Below are 27,143 nucleotides of genomic sequence, written 5' to 3'. Positions count from 1 at the left end.
CTTGGAGAAGGTGCTCAATGTCCTGCATTTTTTGGCCACTGGGTCATTTCAGCGGACTACTGTCATAGTGGGGGGGGGGTCTCACAGGCCACGCAGTCACGCTGCCTACACCAGGTCTTGGCAATCATGACAGCGCGCCACTCAGTCCGCAGGCACATATACATGCCCAGAACACCTGCAGAAAGGCAGGCCGTTGTCCAGCACTTTGACAGGGTGGCACACTTCCCCAAAGTGCTTGGTGCCATAGATTGCACACATGTGGCCCTACGTCCAGCTAGGGCCACTGAGCACATCTACCGAAACCGCAAGCAGTGGCATTCCATTAACGTGCAGGTGGTATGCGATGCAAAGGGAATCATCACCTCTGTCTATGCAAACTACCCTGGCTCCACCCATGACAGTTTCATATACAGAATGTCCGCCCTGAGCCTCCTCAATGAAAATAATAATGAAAAACACGCGTAGCCAAAACCCCCGCCAAAAGAAGAGATACGTCCTTGATCCGCTGTGAAGTTGATGGCGCGCGAAACAAAACGAAGTAGCAACACATGTCGGTCTCCACGAAAGGCACGTACAGCGAACTGCTGGCCCCGCTCACCTTTAACCCATGCTGACGGAAACGCTCGCGCGCGTCGCGTCACTTACGCGAGTAGGCCCTTTCCTCGGATTACATGCATTCACACGCAGACGTGCAGTTTTTTCACGTGCGCGCTGAACCACTATGCCCACGTTATGAGGGAAACGCCAGCGCGCGTTGCGTCACACACGCTTACGCGCTAAGGGCCTTTCCTCGAATTACACGCTGACGTGCAATTTTTTCACGTGCTAAATCACTCCGTATCAAGCTGGCCACGCGAATACACACGGAAGACCGTGCTCCTGCCCAAAAGGCCATTTTCCTGCTCCTAGATCCCTGAGCACGCTCCCACCAGCCATCTGCTGCTGCCTGCCTCCTGCCCACGTGCCCTGCTATTTGGTGCCTGCACGTCAGCCATCACGGGGACACCCTCCAACCTATCCTTCTTCGGATCTGACCAAATAATACACACCCCACGGCCAACGACTGTTAGAAGACTGTTACGAGCACACATCGCCTCAGCCACAGTCTCCGCCACTATCCAATAAAACAAGGTGGCGTTTCGTTTCTGCATCACAGCCACATTCGACCAAGTGACACCCACACCATTTCTCCACTTGCTCATTTACTTTCCAGGACCCGAGACCCAGAGCCCTCCTCCTACATATAGAACCGAGTTCTGCCAGTTCGCGCAACATTTCTGTTGCATTTACTCACCGACCCGCACAATACAGACTGCAGCCGCAGGGCTCACCTTGAAAATTCCCCCGCTCTCCACTTCAGCGGGCACCTGCAGAGCTCTTACAGAACTCATTATCCAACAGAGACACTGACCATTCCGGCAGCGTCCATTTCCGCATTATACGGCACCAGCGAATCAGAACTCTGAACCTCTCAGCATCCTGATTGGTCCAGAGACCCACACACCCTCGGCCCACCCCCAGCCCTTGTCTGCCTTCATAACAGCAGCCCTGCACTTGCCGAACGCACGTCTTTCGGCAGCAGGCTGACTACTAGGACTTGACTCCGCGCACTGTGCCATATCGACACAGGCAAGTTTCAGTGTATATTACTACACGGCCTCCCACAAGGTTTGTGCTCCTCACGGCGCACAAGTGGCGGCGTAGCACCACTTACTGGTTTACCTTACTTCACATAGACATGTGATCCGGCCAATAATCACTGTTTATAATCAGCTTTTTTCTTTCTCTTGCTACAGAAACATAGAATTTAGACGGCCATACACTGTTTGAGCCTCCCCAACTTCGGGTCTTTTGACGATAGAGGAACACTTGGATTATCTATTGAATATCCACACCCAGGTACTGTGCCCTACTTTCCTTTCATAAATGCGCACAGGTACATGAGTCAGGAAGTTCACGCCTCCTATCCATTCCTGAATTTATTCATATCTCTGTAACTGTCTTACAGAGCATTATCCCGGGAGTGTGAGCCGCACACAGCAGACAAGAGGGGCAGTCACGGAAATAAACATTTCTTTCCACCTGCCCTCCACGCACCATTACTGCAACCATCTCTGCATCCTGCGTCGCCCAGTTCGGAGAGTCTGCACGACTAAGAGAGTGTCCACAAGGTTTCTGTGGTGAGATACTTGTCTATTACGCCCACCACAACCCAATAGAGATAGGAGTCCACACAGAGTTCACTCCATCTCCCATTAAAGGTTCCCACACTCCTTCAATTTTTAGCATGCTCCACATTGGGAATTATTTTCCTTCAGGTTCAGATTCGGTCAACCTTTTACTAATCCACCCTTATAAGTCCAGCAGGGAAACACCACTGTGACAAGAGAGTAATCGAGCTATGTTTTTCTCTCTTGGTCTTCCCTCCACAGGGGTTACTCAACCGCCCTGAAGAAGGCGGCTTCCACGTCCCTCTAATTGTGATACAAGATGGACGCTAAGGCCGCCGAAACGTCAGTTTTCAAGCAAGGGGGACTTATTCAACAACCCAATTTGGTCAAGTGATACAATACTGTACATAGATTGCTACACTTCTAGAGGTGGGACCCCCACTTATATATACCCCCCTGCGACGTTGGCATATAACCAGTTGGCATACAAACAGTTGGAATTATCTGGTACACTACCAGTTGGGATCACTTTGTCCCAATATAACTTTTTGGCATAGAAATCCAACCATTGTGAATTAGACTGAATTTACCCAGATGGATAGCTTTAGGACCACTGGACCAACTTAAGAATTTGTTTCAAAGTAAAAACTCATGAAGAGTACAAGTTGTTGATCAGTATTAATTTTTCTGTTCAATGTCCAATTTTTAGTATTTCTCTTTATCACACTATGTTTAAGTTGTACTATTTCTTTATTTGAAAACATTATGGTTTGTTTTTTTGTAATCAATGTCTAATGTTTCACACAAAACTGTAAATACGTGTGTTTAATACAAGTTATATATTTTCACAACCCCTAGTGTGTATGTGGGTTTTTCCTTCTGGACTTGTTCTTTTTGGGTCAAATATTTCATTGAAGATATATTATATTAGTAAAAAACCAGTGAAAGTTCCTTGATTTCATAAATTGGTCAGGCTTTATTCAATGACACATAATCAAGATGAACCCTTCCAAGTAGCAGTACTAGCTTTTGTGTATTAGTGCACATCAGCCATCTGCAGGGGTCCAGTTGCTGTGTCCACCCCTGCTGGAACAGAAGACTCCCAACTGGGATACCATCGCTCCACATCCCAGCCCCAGGACCCAGTTGCCCACCCACGCCTGCCTCGGGGGTCGCCATGTCGGGGCAAACACCATCTGAGACCACTGGCGACCCCCGGTCAGAGAGACAGAGGGCCACCAGCTTCAGTGAGAAGGAAGTTGGTGTCCTGGTAGAGCATGTCCTGGGGCATTATGATGCCCTCTTCGGAACATCACGCGCCAACAAGGAAGGACGGTCGACGATCTGGGAGGCGCAGTGGTTGCCATCAACGCGGAGGAGGTGGCAATCCGCGACATCAAGCACGTCAAGAAGCGCTGGGAGGACTTGAGGTCCAGGACCTCTACAAGGCCCGGTGCCTCGCGGAGGGTGGCCGGGGCAGCATGAGCAACATCCAAATGAGGGTCCTGGAACACGTAGCCCCAGCACTCCAAGCCCAGATCCTTCAGAGGCAGCCCCGTCTGGAGTTGAGCGGTAAGTGGCCAAGCATCGCAGTGTGAGACAGGGCATGTTGCAGTGTGCTGGTAGTCTGATACTTGCCTGTATGTGTGACATAGGCCATGTATGGATGTGTATGTGCAGGGACATCATGGTCATGCATGTCAGACCAGTAATGTGTGAACCACATGGATGGTGCATGTGTTCCAATGCAACATGGGGAGCTGTATGCGGAATGCACACTTGAAAGCAGGCCAGTCTCTGTTCTTGGGCATGGAAGGGGTGTGAGGGATGGGTGCTGCTGTCATGTACATGTATGGTGCACGTGTGTGTGTCTGAGAAGTGTGTGTGTGGCTTTGAAACGCCATGGATGCATGACACATGTCTGTGATGTGTAGATTCACTCATGCAGTGCCGTCACCGTTGTATCCACTATCTATCCACTGTGTCTGTGGTGTGCAAGCCATGATGCATGACCCTCCGGTGATGTGTGTGCATGGGATCAGTGTTAGCCATGATGCATGTGAGTTTGAAGGCAACATTTTGGTTAACAGAGGCCCTTGTACATGGATGCTGATGTTGATTGTAGGTGCCGGGACTGTTTCTGCATGTGTGTTTCGTGTATTCACCCATGTGTTGTGGAGGGACAGGATGGAAGTGACATTTGACAGTGCCACTCATGTGTTATTGCTTCCTGTCTAGGGGAATATTGTTCTGTACCCTGATGCTTGTGTTCTATGTCTCCTCTACGCAGCGTCAAGTGAAGAAGAGGGCGGAGACGGCGCTGTGGAGCCAAGCGGTGGGGATGCCTCCACCGGGCGGCGACACAAGGCCCCACTAGGGCTGTAGCAGAAGGGCCGGGTGAGCCCCCACAGGGGCTTGCAATGGTGGAAGACGGTGTGGAGACATCCCGGTTGGTGGTCTCCACAGAGGAGGAGGAGCCTGCTATTGAGCCGCACATGCGGCCTGGTGGGGGTAGTACCACTGGTGCAAGTGGTGCGGTCCAGGGCCAGGGTCAGGAAGCAGCACAGATCAACGCGGAGGGCCCTGTGCACGTCGCTGTCCTTGACCCTGTGACTGCACCACCATGCACCAGCAGGGATGCCCCGTCCCAGGCCCGTCCGCAGGTAGGGGGGAGTGCCACGTCATCTGCCTCTCCCCTACCTGCAGACGAGGGGTCCCACGACCGTATGGGCTCCGTCCTGGTTGGTGTCGCGTTGCGCACGCGTGACATTCGTGATGACGTGCGTGCTTACTGGGCGGAGCACGCACGCCATCACGAACAGCAGCGTTGTGACGTGGTACTGTTGGGAGGGGCCTTGGTCGGTGGGTTCCTACATCTGTCGCGCACTCTGGCGGACCTCTCCTCCTCTGTGGAGACTATGCGCCAGTCGTTCTCCCTGCCGTCTTCCAACCCAGATTCCACCAGGGCCCCCTGTGGACCTGGCCTGACCAACACAGGCAGCTTGGTGGACATCCCATCCCTGCCACAGTTGGGAGTCGGCGGTCCAGCAGGGGTGGACACCCCAACAACTGGAGTCCAGCAGATGGAGGATGTGCAGGCATCGGACAGGGCACATGGACAGCAGCAACAGCAGCAGGCTCTAGGTGGGAGCAATGATGGCTCGGGGCCATCGACATCAGAGGGGCAGGCATCGGCCAGAGGACAGGAGAACCCTGGAATGGGAGTGTCTTCCTTGTGGCTGCGGTTGGGCCAGCGCATAGATGCGGAGCGGCGGTGGGCGAAAGAGGCGCGTCTCACCATGGTCAGGGCGGAGTTCTCCATGCGTCGGGCGTTGTGGCGGGGAGAGTGCCTCGAGGCAACTCGCAGGGAGTTGGTGTCATGATGCCTACCTCCGGGCATCCGGATGAAGCCCATCAGCCCCGGGAGCAGGCATCCAGGTATTTAATAAAACCCCAGCAGCCCTGGATGGGGGCTGTCTGGGTTCAGTCCTGGCGTTTTAGGCGTCAGGCTCATAAGAGAAATCAGTCCTGGCGCCATAGGCACCAGGCTCATAGACTTTACTTAACTCATGCAGACCATGCTGCAAATTAATCCAAGCCAACGTGAGGCCCTGATGGGACTATTTTTCTACAGGGACTATTTTTTACTCGGGTGTGGTTCTAGGGACTTCTTACCTGGAACTACTTTGGAGGCTATTTAAACCACGCCCGAACAGCAGCACATGCTTCGTGTTATTCTGCATCCAGCAGCGTAACGCTCACTGTGCCTGCAGTCAGTTTCCAGTCTTCAGCCACGCCCGTCTCAAATCCAGAGCTCCTAGCAATAGAAGAAAGAAGAAGGAAAGGTTAGAAAACAGATATTATTTCAATCCTTACCTGAATTCCGGATCCATCACGTACGTCTTCGAACTTGAAAAGGACATTATTCTACATGCGTCGCATCGCCAGCTGCAGCGCCGCGCCATACTCACCAGTCCTCACAGCATTTTTCGATCCGGAGCAGCCTCCCTCATTTTCTCCGCCAAATTCCACCATCTAGGGGACAAAAGAAACATAAGGTGAGCCGAGAGAGCCAACTAATACAACCTCTCCACCATAGACTTACTTGATTAACAACCGGAGGCATTATTCTGTAACAAACCGCAACTTCTTACGCCGCACCTGTAAGAAGAGAGAAACCAGCAATTTAAACACACGCATCTTTTGCCGGACAGTGTTGGGTAATACAGACTCTTACCTCAACACCATCAGCTGCCACAAGACAATCTTCCCTTGGACCCAGCTGCAACACAAGAAAGGAATGGGCAAGAGTGAACATCGGACATATTGAACTCTTTGAACCTTATACTTACGGGTTCTCGCCTGGAACCTCAGAGTCAATATTCATCCGGAACTCTTTCAACACCCTCAAACCAGTGAAGTAACTGGTATCTACGCGCCCCTGCATTCCACGCAGGATGGAGAGCTCATCATTTACAAACAAAAGTTGAGCTTACAGAAAGTGAATATCGGTGGTGATTAGTGGGGAGAACAGTGGGGTGCCATTACTAAAATCCACGGGTGGCGGAATCCCTTTCTCCACTTGCAGGAGAATATTTCTACGGGTCAAGCAGACGAGATTAGGCGGTCCAGTCCAGTCTGTCATCTCTGCACTACGCTTCACATTGGAGGAGGTCGCAGCTGTCTGGGTCCGATCGACGCCCCTGTGGGAGCCAGGTGAGCGTAACAGTTGGAACAGGCCATGAGTGCATCCCTGCGAGACCTCGGGGCCAGGGCAGAGGCCCGCCTCCGGGTCATCGACATGGAGTTCGATGATGACCTGGCCGGGACATCAGAGTGAGCCGCAGGACTTGCCCGCCGCCATTGTATATAGTTAGATAGTATTAGGTTTCCTTTGTTTTTCTTTTAATTTGGAGTTAATGGACATTGCTCCACTTATGTGTATATCGTTTTTTCTTCATAGGACTTTTTTGTAGGTTTCCTTTTGTTTGTGGATCATGGACCATTTGGACTTACATTGTATATAGTTGCAGACTTGTACATACTTTCTTTTTCTGTATTCCCATGGATCAATGTTTTTTTTTTTTTTGGATTATGTTTTTATTATGGACATTGGTAATGGACCATTTTTTTATTCTACGTGATTTTTCTTTTTTAACTTCATTGGATTTACAATATTTTTTTCTACATCGGTCATTGTACATTGATTCTCATTTTACTATTCCTCCAAGTCAGTTATTTATGTTTTTAATACATTTTTTATTACTTCAGAATTGGTGTGGTGTTCTGTAATTGGTTTTCTGCATGTCTCATTGAACATTTCCTCAGTCACGTGTTGCCACTTTGTGGCTACGTTGTGCATTCCTGCATGGGCATGGTGGTTCATTTCAACTATCATGGCATGGGTAATTTGGGAGTGGGTTCTGTGGATGGTTGCATGCTTGGATTGGGGGGCAAGGGGGATTAGGGTTGGCTTTAGGGACATGGGTCTGTTTTGGTAGGACATGTTGTTTGTTGGGACATAAGTCGGGGCCTGAGGCTCACTGCTGTGGTGTGGGGGTGCTGAGGCACATGAGTCGGGGCCTGCTGGCAGGTGCCCATCACTGCTGGGGGGTGGGGGTGCTGGGGGACAAGAGTCGGGGCCTGAGGCTCACTGCTGGGGGGTGGGGGTGCTGGGGGACAGGGGTTGGTGATCACTAGTGGAAGGTGACATGTGGGCTGGCTGGGGGGCATGCCCATGGTGGATGGGCTGCGTGCAGGACATGACCAGGGGTGAAGGGTAGTCCCCTTTGGTGTAGTTGCCTGCAGGGGCCGTGGAGGGGGTAGAGGGTACACCTGGGAGGACCCACACTGCCAATTCACGTGTGGGACTCCCCGCGGGCCCCACTGGATACACGTACCCCGCTCTGACAGCGAAATTGTGTGTGATACTTCCCGCGTACCCCAGTAATACACGTACCCCGCTCGCACAGGGCCAATCGCGTGTGAAAATTCCCGCACACCCCCGAAATACACGTACCCTGCTCGCACAGGCCCAATCGCGTGTGAAACTTCCCGCGCAGCGGGGTACGTGTATTCGGAGGGGTGCGCGGGGAGTTTTACAGGCGTTTTCGTGGTTGGGGGCTTGTGCGCCATGTACGGGATTTGTGCGCTGTACATGGCGCACAGGGAGAGGTTGGGGGCGTAACTGGCGCTGCTGCAGAGTCGCTGCGCCACTCTGTGCCACGGCTGGTAATGGATGTTAAAATCCATGAATACGCTGTGCGCGGAAATGGATTTTGGCCCACGCGGCTGGCGCAGACTGTCGCACGCTCACACTGTGCGCCAGCCGCGTGCACCACTTGTGCGCTGAATTCTATGAATTACCCCCTTAGTTGGTGAGCCCCATCACATTCAGACTGGGTCTTTGCACATTTTTCACTTCCTTGGGTGACGTTCATAGGGACTGCAGAGCCATCTTTTTTCTGAATCGTGGCTTTCAGAATGTCTTTAGAGCGGTTCAGTAACAATTTTCTTTCCTCTCACCTCTTTCAGCAGTGCCATGAGGTCATTTTGTGTTTGAATTTCAGCCCCTATGTTCCTTTCCCAGCTTCCGTTTATAGTGTTCATAAAGGCTTCTATGTATATTAGTCTGGAATTCATCATTGCCGTCAATGTAGATTGGTCCTTGAAGTTGTCGTCTATTGTTTCATAAAGTTTCAGTAACGGGGATAAGGAAATGGTAACGGTTGACATAAGGATAGCTTGGGAGGTTGAAGTATCATTTTTGCAGGGTCCTGCTGCCATTGCGACATGCTGGTCCCCCGCTCCTCAGTTTTCTGTCAGAGACCTACTTTTTTTTCTGCCATCTGTTGAACTGAGCTCTGAATCGGACGAGGACTGGTCTTCGCAAGATTCCCTTGATGGTGGTACCCTCGTTTTACCATCGGGTACAAATTCATGTCACCCCTTGAAAGCGGGTGGATTTCCTCAAGTGCAGGGGTGGTATCCTATATTTTTCTTATGAGGGGCCCTAGAACGGCCCGGCAAATTCGTCGTCCCCCTTCCCCCGACTCCCCTTGGAGGAGATACTTGGGTCTTCCTTATTAGCTTCCATTTCCAAGGGCGGAATCCGCAATATCCCTGATCAGGCGAGCAGGCAGGTCCATAATCTGTGTCAGGAGTGCAGAATTTAGTACAGCCAAAGGTAGCTGGTCCACATTATGGATTATCACCTCCACCACCCGTGCAGATTCCAACTCTACAAGGCCAGACTGCTGAACGGGCACAGTGGAGGGAGCCAGGGCGTGTGGGAAGGAAAGGGAAATAGGAGAACACTGGGGTAGGGAATCAAACCCCATTTTGCTAAGTGGAGCCAGAGTGATATCTCTTCCCTGCCCGTCATCACTCAGTCCATACCTCTCTCCACCTTCTTCACCTCTGTCAAGATGAGCACTACATTCTCTACTGTCCTTTGAGCTTGTTGTTACCCCTCCAATAGATTTGGCAGGATCAAGATAGTTTCTCCTGGCCAAAGTTTTAGGACTGTTACTTTTTACAGGTTTGACTATTTGGTCTAAATATCAGAGCAATGGCTTGAGCCCTTTCCAGCAGCCCCCGGTCTCCTTTTGAGGACACAGTGTGTGCGCAGTCTTTAGATGAGTCTGTGTCAGACCCTCTTAATAACACACTGACAGTTCCTTGTGAGTCCACACCTGCCTCCCCTTCCCAACATGGAGCTGGTTTTGGCATGGCATGGGCGACTTGCGGGTGGGACTCGTTTAGAGCAACTTGTTGAGGGCAGACTGGTGTGCACATACCTTGTGATTTTCCAGGAACCCCATTTGGAGCTGCATTGGCCATCGGGTTGTAGACAGGCTCCCACAAACAAGATTTTGCCAGGAGCATTAAACGTGTTTAGCCTCTGGTACGAGCCAATTCCATGCACGTAAACGAAGATGACACAGAGGTAGCAAATCTTTAGAAAAGTCTTTTGAGAAGGCAGGACGCCACAGGCAACACACTCTGGACACTCCACGATGCTCTGAGTAGTGCGAGTTTATTTAAGCAAAAGCTCCTCCTTCTCAGATCGAGCACAAAATAAGACTGCTCGAGCCAACAGTGAATCCAACAGGCACAGCAACACACTGTGGACAATCCGTGAAATTACCCCAATTTACTTCTGTGGCCCTCACCATGCTTAGACACAGTACAAAAGGATCTATAGATCTTGTAGTACCATCTGATGTTGTCCAGGACTTTTTTGGGGACCATTCTCTTTCCTCTATTGCCTCATTTGACTGGTGGTTTGCTGTTGTTGATATGCTTGATAAATCCAGTATTCCAGGCTCCTCTTCTTTAGTGGCAATCCTCCTTCTCTTGAGTCCTTTCCTACTTTTTTCAAAGATTTGTACCAGGGTCTTAGGAACTCCTTTTTTTGTGTGGGTACTTTCTTCAGTTGATGATTCTCTCCCCTGCTTTTCATAACCTATTTTCTTGAAAAGGTGTTGCACTGGTTCTTGTTTTCTTGCGTTTGCGTTTCATTCTTTTATTTTTCATTTTCTTTAGGCTCTTCATACAACTTTTATTGATATTCGTCTTTTTGGGAATGTCATTTACTGGTTTTTGCCGGGCACTTCAATTTCCACACTAATGACCTTCCCCCTCTCTGTAGCTTCTATCTCATTACTAGCTTCTCTGTTTCTTCTGAAACTATCTTTGATGTTTATTACCAAATACTGAGATATTTGCATATCTCTACCGTCCTTGATCTCTTATTGGTCAATATAAATAATTGACCACTATCATGCACATTCATCTATAAAATATTTCGATGGTGGGGTATCATTCACTATTAATATTTAATGTTTTCTCAGATTGCCCCACTTGTTGGAGGGCTTTAGCCATTTCGTTGTCATCCCACGTCTTCTTTTTTGTCCACTTGCTGTGTATTTAAGTATGAAGGTATTTTATCTTGCCCCTCTAATAATGGTGTAAGTAATTGTTTTAGCGTTTTCTGGTAGGCAAGGTTCTCTCACCCTCCAGATTTCTCACCACTCAATTTAGATGAGTTTAGCATTCCTGTAAGCATGCTATGTTCTCTCATATTCTCCTTATAAATCGTCGAATACATTTTTCCATGCAATTCTTTTTTATTGATAAGTGTTTCTAAAACTCTCTCCACATTTTTTGTACTGCCAGTAGAATATTAACTTGGCCTTTCACCTCTTCTTTAAGTAGCTCAGAAACATTTACCAGAGAGTTTAGGACACAAATGAGTGCCGCTAGGTTAGAAGGCTGCAAATGCTCATTTGATTTTGTAGAGTCTTCCTTTCTGGCTTTTTCCATGGATTCTGTATATTCTGTTTTCTTTCCAACCTCCTGTTCATCAGTTAATCCATTTATTGATGATCCAAATAAATCAGGGGTTGGCAATAATGAGTCATCTAATTGAGATTTATCTCCTTCCCTCTGAAAAGGATGCCCAGACTGCTCCAACACTCTGCGACACACTCTGTGAGGCGCTCACGCAGGTTTCACAGTCTCGCCAATTTTAAGTCTTCAAGGCAGTAGGGACGATGAAAGAGTGCTGGACTCTAGCTCCAGCCAAAATAAAAGGATTTCAGAGGAGCCAATCCTCACTTCACTTGAATATATAACGTGGCTCAAATGAGATGCGTGGCATAAATAGCATCAGCGACTGCCTCGACTGCTCCAACACTCTGTGACTCACTCTTGCAGAACCACTCCCTTTCCTATTGTCTTAGTCTTCTAGTATGGTGTCTCCCCCAGTTCCAGTGGCCAGGAATGTTGTGTACTTATTGATAGTGAACTCACTTTGCACCACAAATTGATGCGGTTGTTAAAAAAGCACACTTTCATCTCTACAATATCAGTCGATGTAACAAAGGACATAACAATGAATCATAGACCATAATCCAGGCGGTAGTACTATCCAGACTACATGTTACTGCCTTCCCATTTATTTAGGCAGTGCAAGAAAACGCTGCTAAAGCTTCAAGCAGTACAAAACCGTGTTGCGCAAGTGATATTTGGTGTAAGACAATCGGATCATATCCCTCATTATCGCAAAGAACTTGGTTGGCTACGGATTAAAGACCTGAGTCAGGTCCGAGTCCTTATACAGTGCTGGAAAATTGTGAATGGAGCTGCAACGGAGTACCTATCCTTTATGGCTCAACAGTGCATTCCGCCACACTATCTTAGCTCTAGGACTCTGGGTCCACTTGCTCTAGGCAAATTTCACAAAACATTTCCCAGGTTGTAGACTGTAAAATAAATTGGCAATTTCCATCCGAAAGAGCACTACTCTACAGACCTTCAATATCTGATTGAAACAGCAATGTCACTCTTTTTATGCACTTTAATGAATCAACTGTGGTGGTTCAGCTATTTTATTTATTCTGTCTGTTATTTGTGGTTATTTATTGTCTTTGGGTTATGTCCTTCTGTACAGCACCGTGAAACAGTTTTTTTCTGGTAATAACCTTAGTGACGATTCAGTGGATCTCATTACTTCTCCCCACAGGGGAGCCCTTCCCTGTGAGGCTAAGGAGGTGAGCCCGCTGTGCAATATTCCCTCAAAGGGTGGTGGTAAGCTGAACCTCATCGGGAGAGACTCCCCTTTTGGGGATAGGGATTTCGGTTCTGTGAAGGAACTCCAAAAACACTATATTTTATGAAGCTCTCAGGACATCAGTACCTCAACCTGAACAGACCACTATTTGCCATTGTAACGCCTCTTCCCTTACTCTATTAAAACCCGCAACCACTGAGCAGAGAAAGAAGAAAGGAAACCTGAAGCGTGCCAGGTTGGAATCCAATCATACTGGGAAGAAGAGTGAAGGACTAATAACATACATCACTGAAGAGAGTTGGAACCATGGAGTAATGAAGAATACTTAATGGAGACTGAAGGAGGACAATGATCCTCCGCTGGGGAGGGCCCAGAAAGATTGTATACAAATTGGAAGGAGGACTTGCAGAAAGGGTAAGCCAACGCTGAGCAGGTGTAGCCCGGGAAGTTCAAACCTGAGAGAGAGACCTATGGAAGCAGGCTGGTCCTCAGTTGAGAGGACATGGTGAAGCAGAAGGAAAAGCAGTCCTGAAGCAAGCAGCAAGCCGACTCACATGAAGGTCTTTAAGATTGAGATGGTGGCGTGACCTCGGGGAGGTGGACCGTGCGGTCCGCAAGCAACACTGAGACAGCAGAGCAGAGTGCTCCACAGAGCTTCAGGGAAGCACAGGAAGCCGAAGAAAGAAATGCTTGGAGTGTTTACCAGCCTGAAGGAAGCCCACAACCCTAGGAAGAACCGGTGATACCGACCCATCAAGACCAAGGTAATCGGAGCGGCGGGAAACCAGTGAAGGGACCCGGCCACAGAGAAGGCAGTAACGAAAGTGAAGAATACTAAGGGAGTAATCTCCTTTGTCTCAGTAACTGGGAATAAATTAAAGCATGTCAAGAATATGACGGAAGTCCTCTCCCTTGTCTCAATAATTGGGAAAACATTAAAGCAAGTCAAGAATACTACGGGAGTCCCGTCCCTCGTCATAGTAGCTGGGAAACCAATAAAGCAAATCAAGACTAATTCAGGAGGCATCTCCCACGTCCCAGTAAGTAGCAAAGTTACTGAAGTCAGCTAAGAGGGCTATGGGACTGGTGACACTCGTCCCAGTAGCCGGAAATAATGTAGAATAAATACAAGAGCATTGGAGGAAGGGACCCTGGTTGCAGGTCCCGTTAGAACAAAAGACTACGATTATCAGGTGGAATAGTTGGAAGCAACGGAATGGCTAAAACTTAGTCAAGATTGGAAAAGAGAGAAAGAGACACCAAAACCCAGTGGGGAAAGGACATAGTGAAACACAGGACATTGAGACAGACGTATCAATGGACATTTAAGAGAGACTGGAAGAGGCCCCTTAAGGAACTACAGGGGTTAATTAAGAATTTCACCGGGAACTATATGAAGATAAGCTACTAAGGCTGAAAAAGCCTGTCCAGGAGAAGGGAGTCATTCTCCTCAACTGCTTTTTGTTTGCTGAACCTTTTTCTTTAGTAGTAGGGTCAGCATAGGTAGTTTATGGATGGAGGACAGACCAGTTTGATTCGGAAAGCATCACTGTCCACGAGCACCATCATTTCTGTTAGGCAGGAACCCCCCCATTTGTATAGGGATGGATATACCTTTTTTCTTTTATTTCAATAAAGTCTTGGTTAACACAGTTTACCTTTTTTGTTCGCCTCTTTCTTCTGACCTACCACACCTTTTGCTTAATAAATTATTTTACGTACTCCATGGCTATGGTTAAGTACTGTGTTGCTATGTGTGCATTTGTATATTTGTTTAATACTATGCTCTAGAAGGTCAAATTTAATGTGGCATATTGGTTTGTAGGCCATATGGATTTTTAGAATGTTTCCTGTTGGCTATAATGCCTACTTCCCTTTTTCTCACATTCCCTACTTGTATCTGTGAGGTGCTGACAAACAAACAACAAGTTCCACGAGGTTTCAACACGCCAGGTTTTCTGGCCTAATTGCTTCGCTTTCAGCATAGACAAAAGGGAGGACGCACGTGGCCCCTCCTCAATGTCTTGGGTAACCCGAAAAGAGAAAAGTTCCTTTTTTAATGTAGTTTTTCTCTGGAATTTCAGGCCTGGAACTGACCCATGTAATTCGAAATGTTTTTTTTTTTAAATGTGCCAATTCAACCTTTCTGATGTCTTGTATAATGCCAAGTAAATGCGATTCGGATTTGTTGTGCTTCAAGGCTAAAGTATTCTCTCTTACACATGTCTACTTCTTTTAAACATTTGGCTTTCACTTGTAGTCGATCAAGACTATTCTTCCTTTCCTTGACTTTTGACCCAATCTTAGTTGCACCCCTCCTTGTCCTTGTAGGATAATGTTTGCCTTTTTGGTATTCTGTTCTGAAGTGATTTCTTTGCCTGAAGTCTTGAAAATGTGAGATTATCTTAATTTATATGAAGCATGTGTCAAACCCAGTCTTTCTCTCTCCACAGCTACAGCTCTTCGATCGCTGTGATGTGTGCAGGTAAGGATGAGCATGCATCACTCTAATCATTGCAGGACCTTGCTTACAGATAGAAGTGCACCTGTCTTGCCATTCCACAACCTACCCATAAGGCTGTGGGTTCCTGGAGTGCCTTCTCACTCATTCTGACACTGTCTTGGTGTTAGAAACTCCCACTTCTCAAGTGTTAGGAATTTCACATTTCTCATACATACCGAATCATTTATTTTTGCAGCTTTTCTACTTTTTGGATTCCTTTTAGTGTGCTGGTCTTCCACATTCATCATTAAAAGCTCTAGTTGACTTATAGTACACCTTTTGAGACTGTTCATTCATTTTTAATTCTATAAGAGTAACCCGGCCATATTTGCTCTCGGAGCATGAGGGCATGGCATATTATAGGCTGCAGAGTTTTCCACAGAAAGCAAGATAGAGAAACACCCTGGGAACGCTGCTGTAAAGTCTTCTCTTACAAAAAAGCGCAGTGTCTCGCTTATACAGAGGACTGTGATGCTCTGTGTCACAGGCTGGCATGCACAACACAGTCCCATACAGTACTAACCGGACATAAAGAAAAAAACCCTGGACTAGTGGTTACATTTACATGGCAAAGCCAGGAAGAAAGGTAAAGTCCCTTACACTGTACAGAGGCATAAAGAGGAACGTACTTGATAAAAGGCGAGTGAGCGAGAACATTGTGAGGGTGAACGTTTTGAACTGTGTACCCCCGAGTGAGAGGCCTTGAACATTTTAGATTTTTCTTGTCTGGTTTATCAACCGATTTCGCAAATTGGTCTACATCGATGCCCTTATCCGGGCAACTGCTCTCTCAGGGCCGGGGTGTGCTAAGGACACCCTGTTCATTAGCGAGTAACCCTGTATTGCCATTTGTGTGGGATCCGCTGGTTAGTGGAAGACCTTTACCCTTTTGTGAGGAGTGTGATTCAGCTTGTTGTATCCCTAGTGATGTTTTTGACTACACACCTTTGTTAAAATCCATTAATGAGCTGCACTGTGTCACATAGCAAAACGTTGTTTCTGTGAGTGAATGAGATGCAAATGTTGCTATATATGGTCATTGCTTCTGCCTTCCTCTCCAGGGCGAGGGCTGCAGAGCCAAGATCAGTTTTCTCTGGATACCTGGAAAGCAGCTGGATTCTTGAGGACTCCAAATCTTAAGTGAAAGCCCAGGAAACCTTTAATGTTGCAACACCCCCAGTGACTGGGTGGGCTCTAAAGGTTTGAAAACATGCATTCACTGTGATTGCAAGCTGTGTATGTGATCAGCTTCCAATGTTCCTATTAAACATGGTAGTCTGCTTCCTTACCTTTTTAAAGTCTTAACATGCAAGTTGAAGTGTCCAGGAACCAAGGAAAAGCTGAACTAAAGAGGACTAAAACTCGCCTGACAACAAATCTTTGTCAGTGTCTGCAAACACTAGACTTCAGTGACCAAAGGGATCTGACAGACTGACTCTCCCTTCCCCTAACCATTCTACCAAAGTCTGATTGCAAGCCTCAAGGAACCAGTTTCTTGAAACAACTTGCTTTTCACCCTTGCGAGGACCTGACATGAAAAGTACACCAGACACTCTTAGCACTGGCAATTTAGAGAGCAGAATTCCTGTAATTTCAAAATCCGAACAACTAAGTTATTTAAAGTATTGTTGGAATGTGGAAAGCCACTGGACCTTCCTGGTATCGAAATTGCACTGGCAGCAAATGGCACAGCTGAACCATACCCCCATTTCCAGTGCTTTATATATTGGTTATTTATATTGCACTTAATGCTGACTCCTCCAGCTTCTAAGTGCCTGGCTGTAGATCAAACCCATGTTGCGTGGTAACTCTTTGTTCCCAAGGTTAGTGGGTTGTCTCTGAGCTATCCTCCCTGCCCTCATCTCACGTGAAGTGTAGCCTCTCCAGTGAGTCCTGTTAGGAAATATTTTCTTTTTGTTGCTTTCCTCCCATAGAGTTCTATATTGACAACCTTTCTTTTTGCTTTGTTTAGACCCCTGACCTTTTTGGAGATAAGTAAAGCCTTAGGCATTACTTCCCTTGTCCTTTTGCTCATTCGTACGGGGAAAATGATTAGTTCATAAGACTATCAGTACTGAGACTTTGTGAATTTATTGTATTGTTACAATTGCACACATTGGGCCTCATTACAACCCTGGCGTTAAGGGGTTAACGGCGCCATAAAAGGCTGCGGCTCCGTTAAACCCTTAACGCCCGATTCACACTTTAATGCCTGCTTTTTGCAGGCGTTAAAGTCCAACCCGCTAAGGGACCTTGGTGCTAATTACGGCACTGTAATTTACGGTGCCATAATTGGCGCCTTCCCCATTCCCATTGAGCCCTATGGGCCAAAAATGGGAATGTGGAAGGGGCCATGGTGAATGGGGATTTACCGCCCTCTACCCTTGGAATGGGGCGGTAAATCCGGCATCCACCATGGCGGAATCCGGCATGGACCATGGTGCATATAGCAACATGGTCCAACGCCAGGGTTGTAATGAGGCCCATTGCCTTAAATTCAGGTGCAGTTATGATACTTTGTATCTTTTTCATTAATGGCTTTTTGGCTACTTTTACAGTGTGCCTAGGATGAGATGGTGGCAACAGATATTTTTCTACCGTGTTTTTGTACTTTTCCTCGTACACTTTGGCATTTACCGCAAATAGCAACCAAAGGTGGCTAGAACCCTAAGATGGCTGTGCCACAATGTCTTTGCTTGTCCTTTGGCCATATTGTTCTTTGACCTTCTTCCTGCCATCTCGGATCTGGAATTGCCATTTCTGAAAAGCCCTTTCCTTGAGAAAGCTATTGCTTTTTCAGGCTTAGAGGTGGTTTTTGTGTGTGAGCCCGGATGTGGGGGATAGGACTGACTGGTGCCTGGATGGCTTTTGCTCGGCAGATAGTGTGGCCAGTGGCGATCCATGATTGGATAGCAACTGCCAGTTTGAATTATGCAGATCCTTGCCATTCATGGGTTTGGAGTGAACTCTGTCCAAATCCTGGATAAAAGTAGCAGTTCTACAGCCACTCGACAGATCTTTGAAGCCAAGACCCGTACTAAGAAGTGCAAACACCAATGACCCAAGGACGACTCCTGTCTGTAGCTGACAAGCATTGACTCCAGTGCTGTCCCAGCAAATCTGTGCTCCTCTGTCCTAACCTCAAGAAGGCCTCCATCGGTGCTTTGACTCCTGGACCTGTGAGAACAACCTGTCCCAACCCCTGCTCGAGGATCTGTGCCTTTTGAGCCTCCGCAAGTGTCTCTTGACTAACCGTTGGACTGACCAGTTCTCTCCTGGGCTACTTGGCAGAAGCAGTCGCTGTTTCAAGTGCATTTTTGGAACTCCGAGGATCTTCAACTTGTGCAACAAGAATCCTGCTCCTGCATTTTCAGCCTTCTTGCATGAACAGAAGCTGTGCTGGCTTTCTCCTTTGTTCGTCTATTGAAGATTGACTGTTTCCACCTGTTGCGGACCACCAATACAGACCTGCAGTGATTTAGCCAAAATACCATGTACCAGCTTACCACTGTAGCGGCTTCCCCTCACTGTGTGTCTCAGGAACCTCAGACACACAGGTTTGACTCTTCTCCTTTGACTGATGTTCTTCCTATCAATGAACCTCTCTATCAGTTAAAAACACTAACAGAGCGGGTAATCATTTGAAAGAGCAGGGCTACAAAGCACCAGGAACAACGCCAGCTGTAGATCAGAGAAACCAGCTGTTAATGGAGTGGACAGGTAACATGAACAGTAATCAAAAATATGGAATATGGAGGTTCCAAGATGGCCGCGTAGGGGAGTGGACGCAGCGCCCCGGGCTCCCGACCTGCCAGTACAATTTAGCCCATCCGGTGCAGGCGGCGGGAGTACTTCGGGGTGCAGAGCGAGGACTGGTCCCGGAGACGGGCCCTATATTATAAAAGAAGGATAAGATGGTAAACTTTCTCTACTTCCACCCCTCCTTCTCCCCCAACGATTAGACACCTCTGACAGATTCTCCGGCACTACAGGTCTTGACAACATAGACTGCGTGCAACATTCCAAATTTCAAAAAACATTTTTGTTTAATACAGAATATTTAAATTAAAACATAAGATACTACCCATACCTAACACAGTGTACAAAACTACCACTAAAACCTACAGAATCTAAAAAGCTAAATTTCAAATAAACCACTTACAAATGGACACAGACGAAATCACATATCACAGTACATAGAAAAAACCTAAATGTGTCACTAAAACAACATATAATCCCAACATGTTTCTGTTCCTTAAAGCCCCTTTCGGGCGAACATTCTTCAGGGGAACCTTTAAAACATCCACTATTCTTCTCAACACCGTGTTGAATGGGTAGTTTCAGGCAACCAGCCTGCAAAGAAGGGAAACAGAGGAAACTAATCAGATCCACAGGGGAGGGGGTATTACCAAATGTAAAAGTGGAGTTGACTCAGTCAAGAGAACAATTCCACAAAAAGGTTTAGAAATTAAACCAATTAGATTTACCTTAATGTGGTGAATCTTCAACGCACGTCTGTAAATGACAGATAGGCTCATTTTTCTTCATTGAAAAACCAAGATACTTCAAAAGGCGTCTCAATCCGCCGAAAATATCGTCACACCTAGAAAGGACACATCATACTACCAATGAGCCACAGATCACTACAGGACAACAGTCATGAATTGTTCAGGATATATTAAATAAAAATTACCTTCACGCAAGTGAAGCCACCCACAACGTGGGGAAAGGGGAGGAAATCCCTTGTAATGACAACCAAGTCTGCAGATGATTACAAAAGAGGACGCAGAACCAATCTGTAATATAAGAAGGGCGGTCACCAACCATCTCAAAGAGCATTAAAATGCACCGATACACCACGGCTCCCAAATGTGTAAAAAAAGGGAAGAAAAGAAACCATTTCAAGCCCAGCCTAGGTCGTGCATTAGAGCTCATGCTTCCAAACAGTAGTGTCATACACCAGCGGACTTCACAGCCATTAAATGTGTAAAAACATGCTGAACGTGACCAAGTAGTGGGAGATAGTACACAACACCTCAATGTTCAGTAAGTAAAAAACTACGGAAAAGGGATAATAGCCACCAACATCACTAAAAGTAATGTAGCTACTAAAGTTCAAGAACAACATGCTCACCTCTAGATTAGGAGAAACAAACTCCTCGCTAATGACTCGCGGGGTTTGAAAGAAGACTGTGCAGCACCAGCATGTGTTTTCACCAAGTGCAGCAAAACGCTCACCTCTTCCTAGTGAACACTAAGGAAGGACTACACTCTTCAGTTAGGTACTAGCCGGTAAGAAAAAACTAGCGGCCATCTTTGCATCAAACCGCTCAACAACAAGGGGAAGCAGTGTTGAGAAGAAAGTGCACTGGGGGGCACAAAACCATTCAAAAGAAATCGACATAGCATTGCAAAACTCAAGCAACAAACATATGCAAATGTTTTGCAAATATAGATGGCACAAAATAAGGAAAATTCAAAAAAAATCAAAAAAATTCAAAAACCAGCCAAAATTGCAAACAATAGTCAGATAGCAGAAAACATTTATGTTTGGCTGACCAGATGTCAATCAATACTCTCATTGAGCCCCAGAACATTACTTTGCAATTTAAAAATAATTTTTTGTTCCAGGTTCAATAATTTCTGGTCTGTCTCGGCTTTCCTACGGCCATGCACCTTTTTCAAAATAAACCACGTAAAGTCATTGCAGCCATGTTTCATATCAAGAAAATGTTTCACTAAAGGAGCTGCAATCACTTGATTTCTGATGCAGCTCCGATGTTCCACCATACAGACTTTACATTGTCTGTTAGTCTTGCCTACATAATATAGGCCACAGGGGTATGTGATTAAATACACAACATTGGATGTGTTACAGTTGGTCATTTCATTACACACCCATTTCAGATTAGGTAAAATTTGTATATATCTAATCTCTTTAGTTTGGGCACACATACTACATTTACCGCAAGGAAAATGCCCTTTTATTTCCGGTAAACCCCATAACCTGGTTTGTCTCACCAGTGGTGTACTTTTCTCAGTTACATCATTCCTGATCAAAATGTTCCTTAGGTTTTGACTTTTTCTAAAGGCCACCAAAGGGGGCAAGGCTTCTTTTCCTCTGTATACCTTTTTCCAAGTTTTCATCACAATAGATTTAATTTTGTATGATAAATTTGAAAAAGTATTAACAAAAACAGTACCAATCTTTCTCTTTATTTTCACATTTTTCTCCAAAAGAGCCTCCTGATTATTATTGTATGCTCGGAGACGGACCCCCCAGGAGAGGTGCAGCCGGTGCGGTGGGGTTGGTAGTGGCATGGCCGCTGCGGCTGAGGACCTGTGTTAAGATGGATTTCTGAACTCTGACCTGGAGGGGCAGAGGTTCAGAAGGCCAGCCTAGATTCTTGGAACAGGGTAACCTCTGGACAAGCCAGACCAATCAGGGTAGCGATGGCGGCGGTCAAGACTAAGTCTCAAGATGGGTGAGGGTGACGGAAAGACCTCAAAGTGCACACAAAGCAAGGCACGTACAAATTACTCCAGACAGGTGTTTATATTAAAAATATAGACACATTTATTACAAGGCCTTTGTAACATCGACCATAGCAAAGAATCACACTAATACTAAAGTAAACCAACACATCACAATCAATACAATGGAGGGGCAGAGGTTCAGAAGGCCAGCCTAGTTTCTTGGAACAGGGTAACCTCTGGACAAGCCAGACCAATCAAGGTAGTGATCGCGGCGGTCAAGACTAGGTCTCATGAGGGGTGAGGGTGACTGAAAGCCCGCAATGAGCACACAAAGCAAGGAGGCTTACAAATTACTCCAAGCAGGTGTTATATTAAAAATATCAACACATTTATTACAAGGCCTTTGTAATATTGACCATAGAAAAGAATCACGATAAAACTCAAGTAAACCAACACATCACAATCAAATACAATATATATACAATTTCCGAAGGGTCTAAAGAGTTAGAAGCATGAAATATGCAGACCACCTAGATGGGGAGGAAAACGGGCAGTGCAAGTAATCGTTTATACCCAGTTCGCCTTCAGAGGCCACCTAACTAGAAGGAAGTCCGAGCCCTACGAAGAGTGGAGCCTTGTGCTCAAAAGTATCTGCACACACTGGTGCTGATGGGCCAAGGGGAGTCTCTTCAAGGAAGTCAGGCAGTTCAGAGTGGTGACCAAAGGAGGGCGAACAGATCTCTGCTACTCAAGCGCGGCCTCCACTTGCGAGCAGAAGCAGAGCGCGAGTGCGAAAAAGGTGTGCTGTTTAACACAGTGAGGAAAAGCTACGGGCTACTGCAGGAGGGCGACCAGTTCCTAGTGTTGCTACTCACCGGTCCTCCGTATCAGTTTCAGTGCTGGCAGGTTCAGATGCGAGCAGGGGACATCTCGGCGTTGTGTAGATTCCGCGGCAGCAGAAGTGAGAGTTGAGGATGTCCCAAATGCAGTGAACCCGCACAGATGGTTACCACAGCAGGGCAACGGAGCGGCCGTGTGTATTTCAGCCCAAGGTACACTTCTCACTTCAGACCTGGGAATGCCAAATGTACGAATCGTGTGAGAGTGCTAAGGACTCGGAATACAACACAACCTGACGGCGGTAACAGAGCAAGACTCCTGTGTAGGCTGGTCAGTCCACTGGATGGCCCAGAGACGCTTCCGAAGGCTTATGTGCAGGAGATGATGAAGATGCCGAGAATAATTGTTCCCACTATTCCAAAGGGTCGAAGTACCAGTACAGGCCTTCTCGTTCGATCAGAGGCAGAATGGTTTCACAGAGCGACAGCAGTGCAGAGGAGCAGTCCTTCAGCGGGTCACCAGCGATTCCTCGGTTCAGCCTCGTAGTTGCAGGATACTTGGCTCCTGTATCCCTTGTTCGTGAGAACGCAGGAGATCGACATGGTAGTGGTGTTTTCAGCCTCCTCTTATCCAGAGTTCCCTTCACGCCAAAACGGAGAGGACCCAATGGGAGATCTGCTCACAAAACACTCACACCATACGTGGACCTATCACGGACCATGGTGGTCCCAGGCATTCAAGACACACTAGACTCTCTGGCACCCAGGATGTGTATTGGGACCAGACATCCCAGCCCACATCCTGGAGGCACGCACAAGGCCTGTAGAAGCCTGCAAAAGCATCTGTGTTTCGTGGGAAAGTACATGCCCAAATAAGGAAGGCCCTGGGGCAGCTCGACCTGGGGAAGATGAAGGGGGCAAGACGGTCAGCGGGCAGGACAAAGAGCCTCATGGTCTGGCCATTTTGGAAGCCAGGCCACCATTTTGGGCTAAGCGCGAGAAACACGCTTAAACAGCCAAAAGGAGCTCAAAACACAAAGAAACGATCGTTGCCACCAGTCCCGTCCGTGATTCACTTGCACCGTTCGTTAACAATCCAAAGCAAGTGTCTAGGACCTGTAGAGTGACTAGAGACCCAAGAGAGCAGTAACTTAGCTTACAGTGCCCTCGTGTCATGTTGCGCGAAAGCTGCAACATGATAAAAGAACTACGGAAAACAACGTTTCTCGGTACTGACTGTCTTAAGGGCATGTCAGTTTCCCCGTAAGAATGGAGCGAAAGCCCAGAGAAGTGCGGCAGAAGGCTGCACTTCTCTGGCAAAGTCTAGATCATGGTGAAAAACAACAGCAAAAAGTTTTGGGGTTGCCACATGGAAGGAAAATTACCTACAATTAAGAAATCTTTCCTAACACCTTCTCTTGCCGATTGACGCCGAGAAGGCTTTTGATCGGTTAGAGTGGGGCTTCCTATTTGCGGCTATGAGGGGAATGGGGTTTGGCCCAGGCTTTCTGACGCGAGTGAAAGCAAACTACCGAAACCCAGTGATATGGTTGGCAATCAATGGCCAAATACCAGCCCCGGTCAAGGTGGGTAGGGGCACAAAGCAGGGCTGCCCGTTATCACCGCTCCTGTATGCCCTTCACCTGGAACCGTTCTTGGAGACGGTGCGAATGTCCATATCTATAGAGAGAGTTCAGTTTGGAGGCGAGACCCACAAGATTGCTGCTTTTGCGGATGACATGATCCTGTCCCTGACCCATCCGATCACCTCTTTGCAGGCATTGGCGAAAGAACTGGATAGGTTCGGCTGGGTAGCAGGGCTAAAAGGTAATACTCACAAATCTGAGGCGCTCCCTGGACCTCAAGAAAGCCTATAGTTACAGGTGGGTGATCACATCTCTAAAGTATCTGGGTATCCATTTGACCAGGACCTTGGGGGATCTATACACAGCAAACTATCCACCACTACTCCAGAAAGTGAAGTCGAAACTGGTGGATTGGGGCCCCCTAGATATCTTGTGGCTGGGCAGAATCAACGCTTTAAAGATGGTAATACTGCCCCTGCTGCTTTACCACTTCGCTACCCTCCCAGTCCGAATTACGTTGTCTTTCTTTAGGGCCCTGCAGAGACTTACCTCCCGCTTCATCTGGAACCGGAAGCGCCCGATGGTGGCGGTTTCCCTTATGAAAGCTCTTCCTTAACGTGGGGGAGCCAGACTTTAAGATATATTATCTAGCAGCTCAGATCAGGGTCATAAGAGATTGGCAAAGAAATGACAGGCGGAAAGTGTGGAGGCGGATGGACAGGGCGGTGGTAGGTAGGGACCTGGAGGGGGTACTGTGGCTGCCGAGGCAGGACCGACCGGTCAGGATGTACTGCAGTGGTATAACATCCACCACAGGGTATGCCTGGGATCAAGCCATTAAAAGGGCGCATACAACCACTTTCCCATCCCTGCAGCCACCTATGCGCCGACCTTCGATCGGTGGTATCGGGGGGGATGCCGGATGGTCCGCGAGATGCTGACGTTCGGAGAGGTAAAACAATTTGAGCAGTGTAAGAAGGACTTTGGCTTGGGGGAATCGCAGAGGTTTTCGTATATCCAGATCAGGCATTGGATCTCCGAGCCGTTTATTAAGCAGGCGGGGGCAGGTACCCTTACCCAGTTCGAAAAGTATCTGGACTCGGACACAGAGACACAGGAGTGGTGTCTTCCATTTATAAACCCATAAAAAGGGGAGAATCGGTGAAGTCTAGGGGGTATATGCTCAAATGGGCCCTGGAGGTTGGGAGGGACTTGGAAGAACAGGAATCGGAGGTGCTGTGGTCTCAGATCCCGAAACTTGCGAGATCCATCCAGATCCGGGAGATCTGGTTGAAGCTGATGCTGAGATGGCACCTAACCCCACTCAGATTGAATAGGATATACCCTAACGTTTCAGGGTTGTGTTGGAGGGAGTGTGGGCAGTGGGTTCATGGGCTCATATTTGGTGGGAGTGCCCAAAAATAGATCCCTTTTGGTCTCAGGTCCAGAGAGCGATCGCCCAGGAGTTGGGCATCAAGCCCAGTAATAATAGAGGGAGGGACATAATTGGCCTTAACGGGATGTTGACGTCCCTACCCACTAGGGCGGACCGCAAGCTTTATGTCATAATGATCATGGCGGCAGCTCTGGTTTTGGCCAGGAAGTGGAAGTGGAAGTGGAAGTGGAAGTCGAAGGTCCCTCCGCAGGAGCATGAGTGGGTTGCGAAGCTGTGGTCACTGCTAGCCATGGAATAGCTCACGTACCCTATTCAAGGGCACCATATGCGGTTCTTGTCGGACTGGGCCAATTTATTGTCTTATCTAAAAGCGGGAGCCCGCCGAGTCTGGTGCCCCAAAGCAATGGAACTACTGGGAATAATACGCCCCCAAGACGAATCGGACCTGTGATGTTCTCAGTGGGTGTCTGTTCTTATCCGATGGAAGGACCGTTTGAGTGTTAACTTTGACGACATGCCCGGGCCTCTGGGCCTAAGCAATGTTCATTATGCTTCTATTTCCAGGGTGGGGGCCAAGCCTCCATTTGAACTCTTGGATCAGGGAAGAGGGGATGGGAGGGGGGGAAAGGGGAGGGAGGTAGGGTTTTGTTTTTTTTTTTGTTTCTCTATGCATCTGTTCTTCTGAAAACTGTTAATAAAAATGTATTGGAAAAAAAATATTAAATATGGCTGACCTCTAGAGCAAAAGAGACCTTTCTTAGCAGAGTCGGGACTAGGGATCCTCTGAGGGGAAGTTATGACCAGGCCCTGTCCACGATCTAATCGGTACAATAGCAATGAGTAGTTTGCTATCAGATGGAGAGGAGAACGAGAGGTATGAGCAAAGAAGGGTGTTGATCTTACCAGGTGTTGGGGTAGTTAAGCAGCAAGGATGAGGAGTGCCAAGTAATCCAATGATGGTATCAGCGTACGTAAAAGGAAAGGGAAGGTTATTAGGGACCTGTCTTCCCATAGGCACGCGGACGCCTGTTCGGCCGAGGAGGTGTACCAAGTCAGTTTAGCATCTCTAGTCAGTGCACAAGCGTGAATATGGGTCCCAAGATCCTGGGCATGCTGAGCGTCCAAACGGGGAATCAAGGCGTATGCAGGTTTGGCTTTGTGCGGGCAGCGTCTTATCAGAATGTTAGGCAAAGCAATCCAGGTACGTGAAGCAGTGTTCAGCTTTGTGCGGGCAGTGTGGTATCAAAACGTTAGGCAAAGCAATCCAGGTACGTGAAGCAGGGTTTGGCTTTGTGCGGGCAGTGTGGTATCAAAACGTTAAGCAAGGCAGTGTAGGTTACGTGAAGCAGGGTTCAGCAAGAAGCGGTAACCAGTAGACCAAGACAGATCCACAGCAATCCAGAGTCGAGAATGAAATACCGGGTCAGAAAACAGGAAATCCAAGAAAACAAAAGCTGAAAACAGGAACGCAACTTCAATCAGAAGCACTTGCTTTGAGTTGACTGCGGCGGTCTATCCGGAACGGAGGTGGCACCTGCTACATTCCGCTCTGTCACCTGACTGTGTCCATGGCCATTACCCTGGACAACCTCGTA

At 47.6% G+C, this 27,143-nt stretch overlaps 1 protein-coding gene across 1 annotated transcript in view; it reads left to right on the top strand.

The window, feature by feature from the left end:
• The window catches only part of LOC138513804 (zinc finger protein 692-like), a 529,021-nt gene that overhangs the window by 76,344 nt on the left and 425,534 nt on the right, over positions 1-27,143 (top strand). Inside the window, exon 3 of the mRNA XM_069628903.1 lies at positions 15,201-15,232. Coding sequence (XP_069485004.1) covers positions 15,201-15,232 — 32 coding nt within the window. The remainder of the gene's footprint in view (positions 1-15,200; positions 15,233-27,143) is intronic.

Source organism: Ambystoma mexicanum, chromosome 12 (assembly GCF_040938575.1).
Source record: "Ambystoma mexicanum isolate Mex_15411 chromosome 12, UKY_AmexF1_1, whole genome shotgun sequence".
NCBI classification, from domain to species: Eukaryota; Metazoa; Chordata; class Amphibia; order Caudata; family Ambystomatidae; genus Ambystoma; species Ambystoma mexicanum.
Note: the sequence above shows the minus strand (reverse complement) of the source record. Positions and strands in the feature narration are given on the sequence as shown.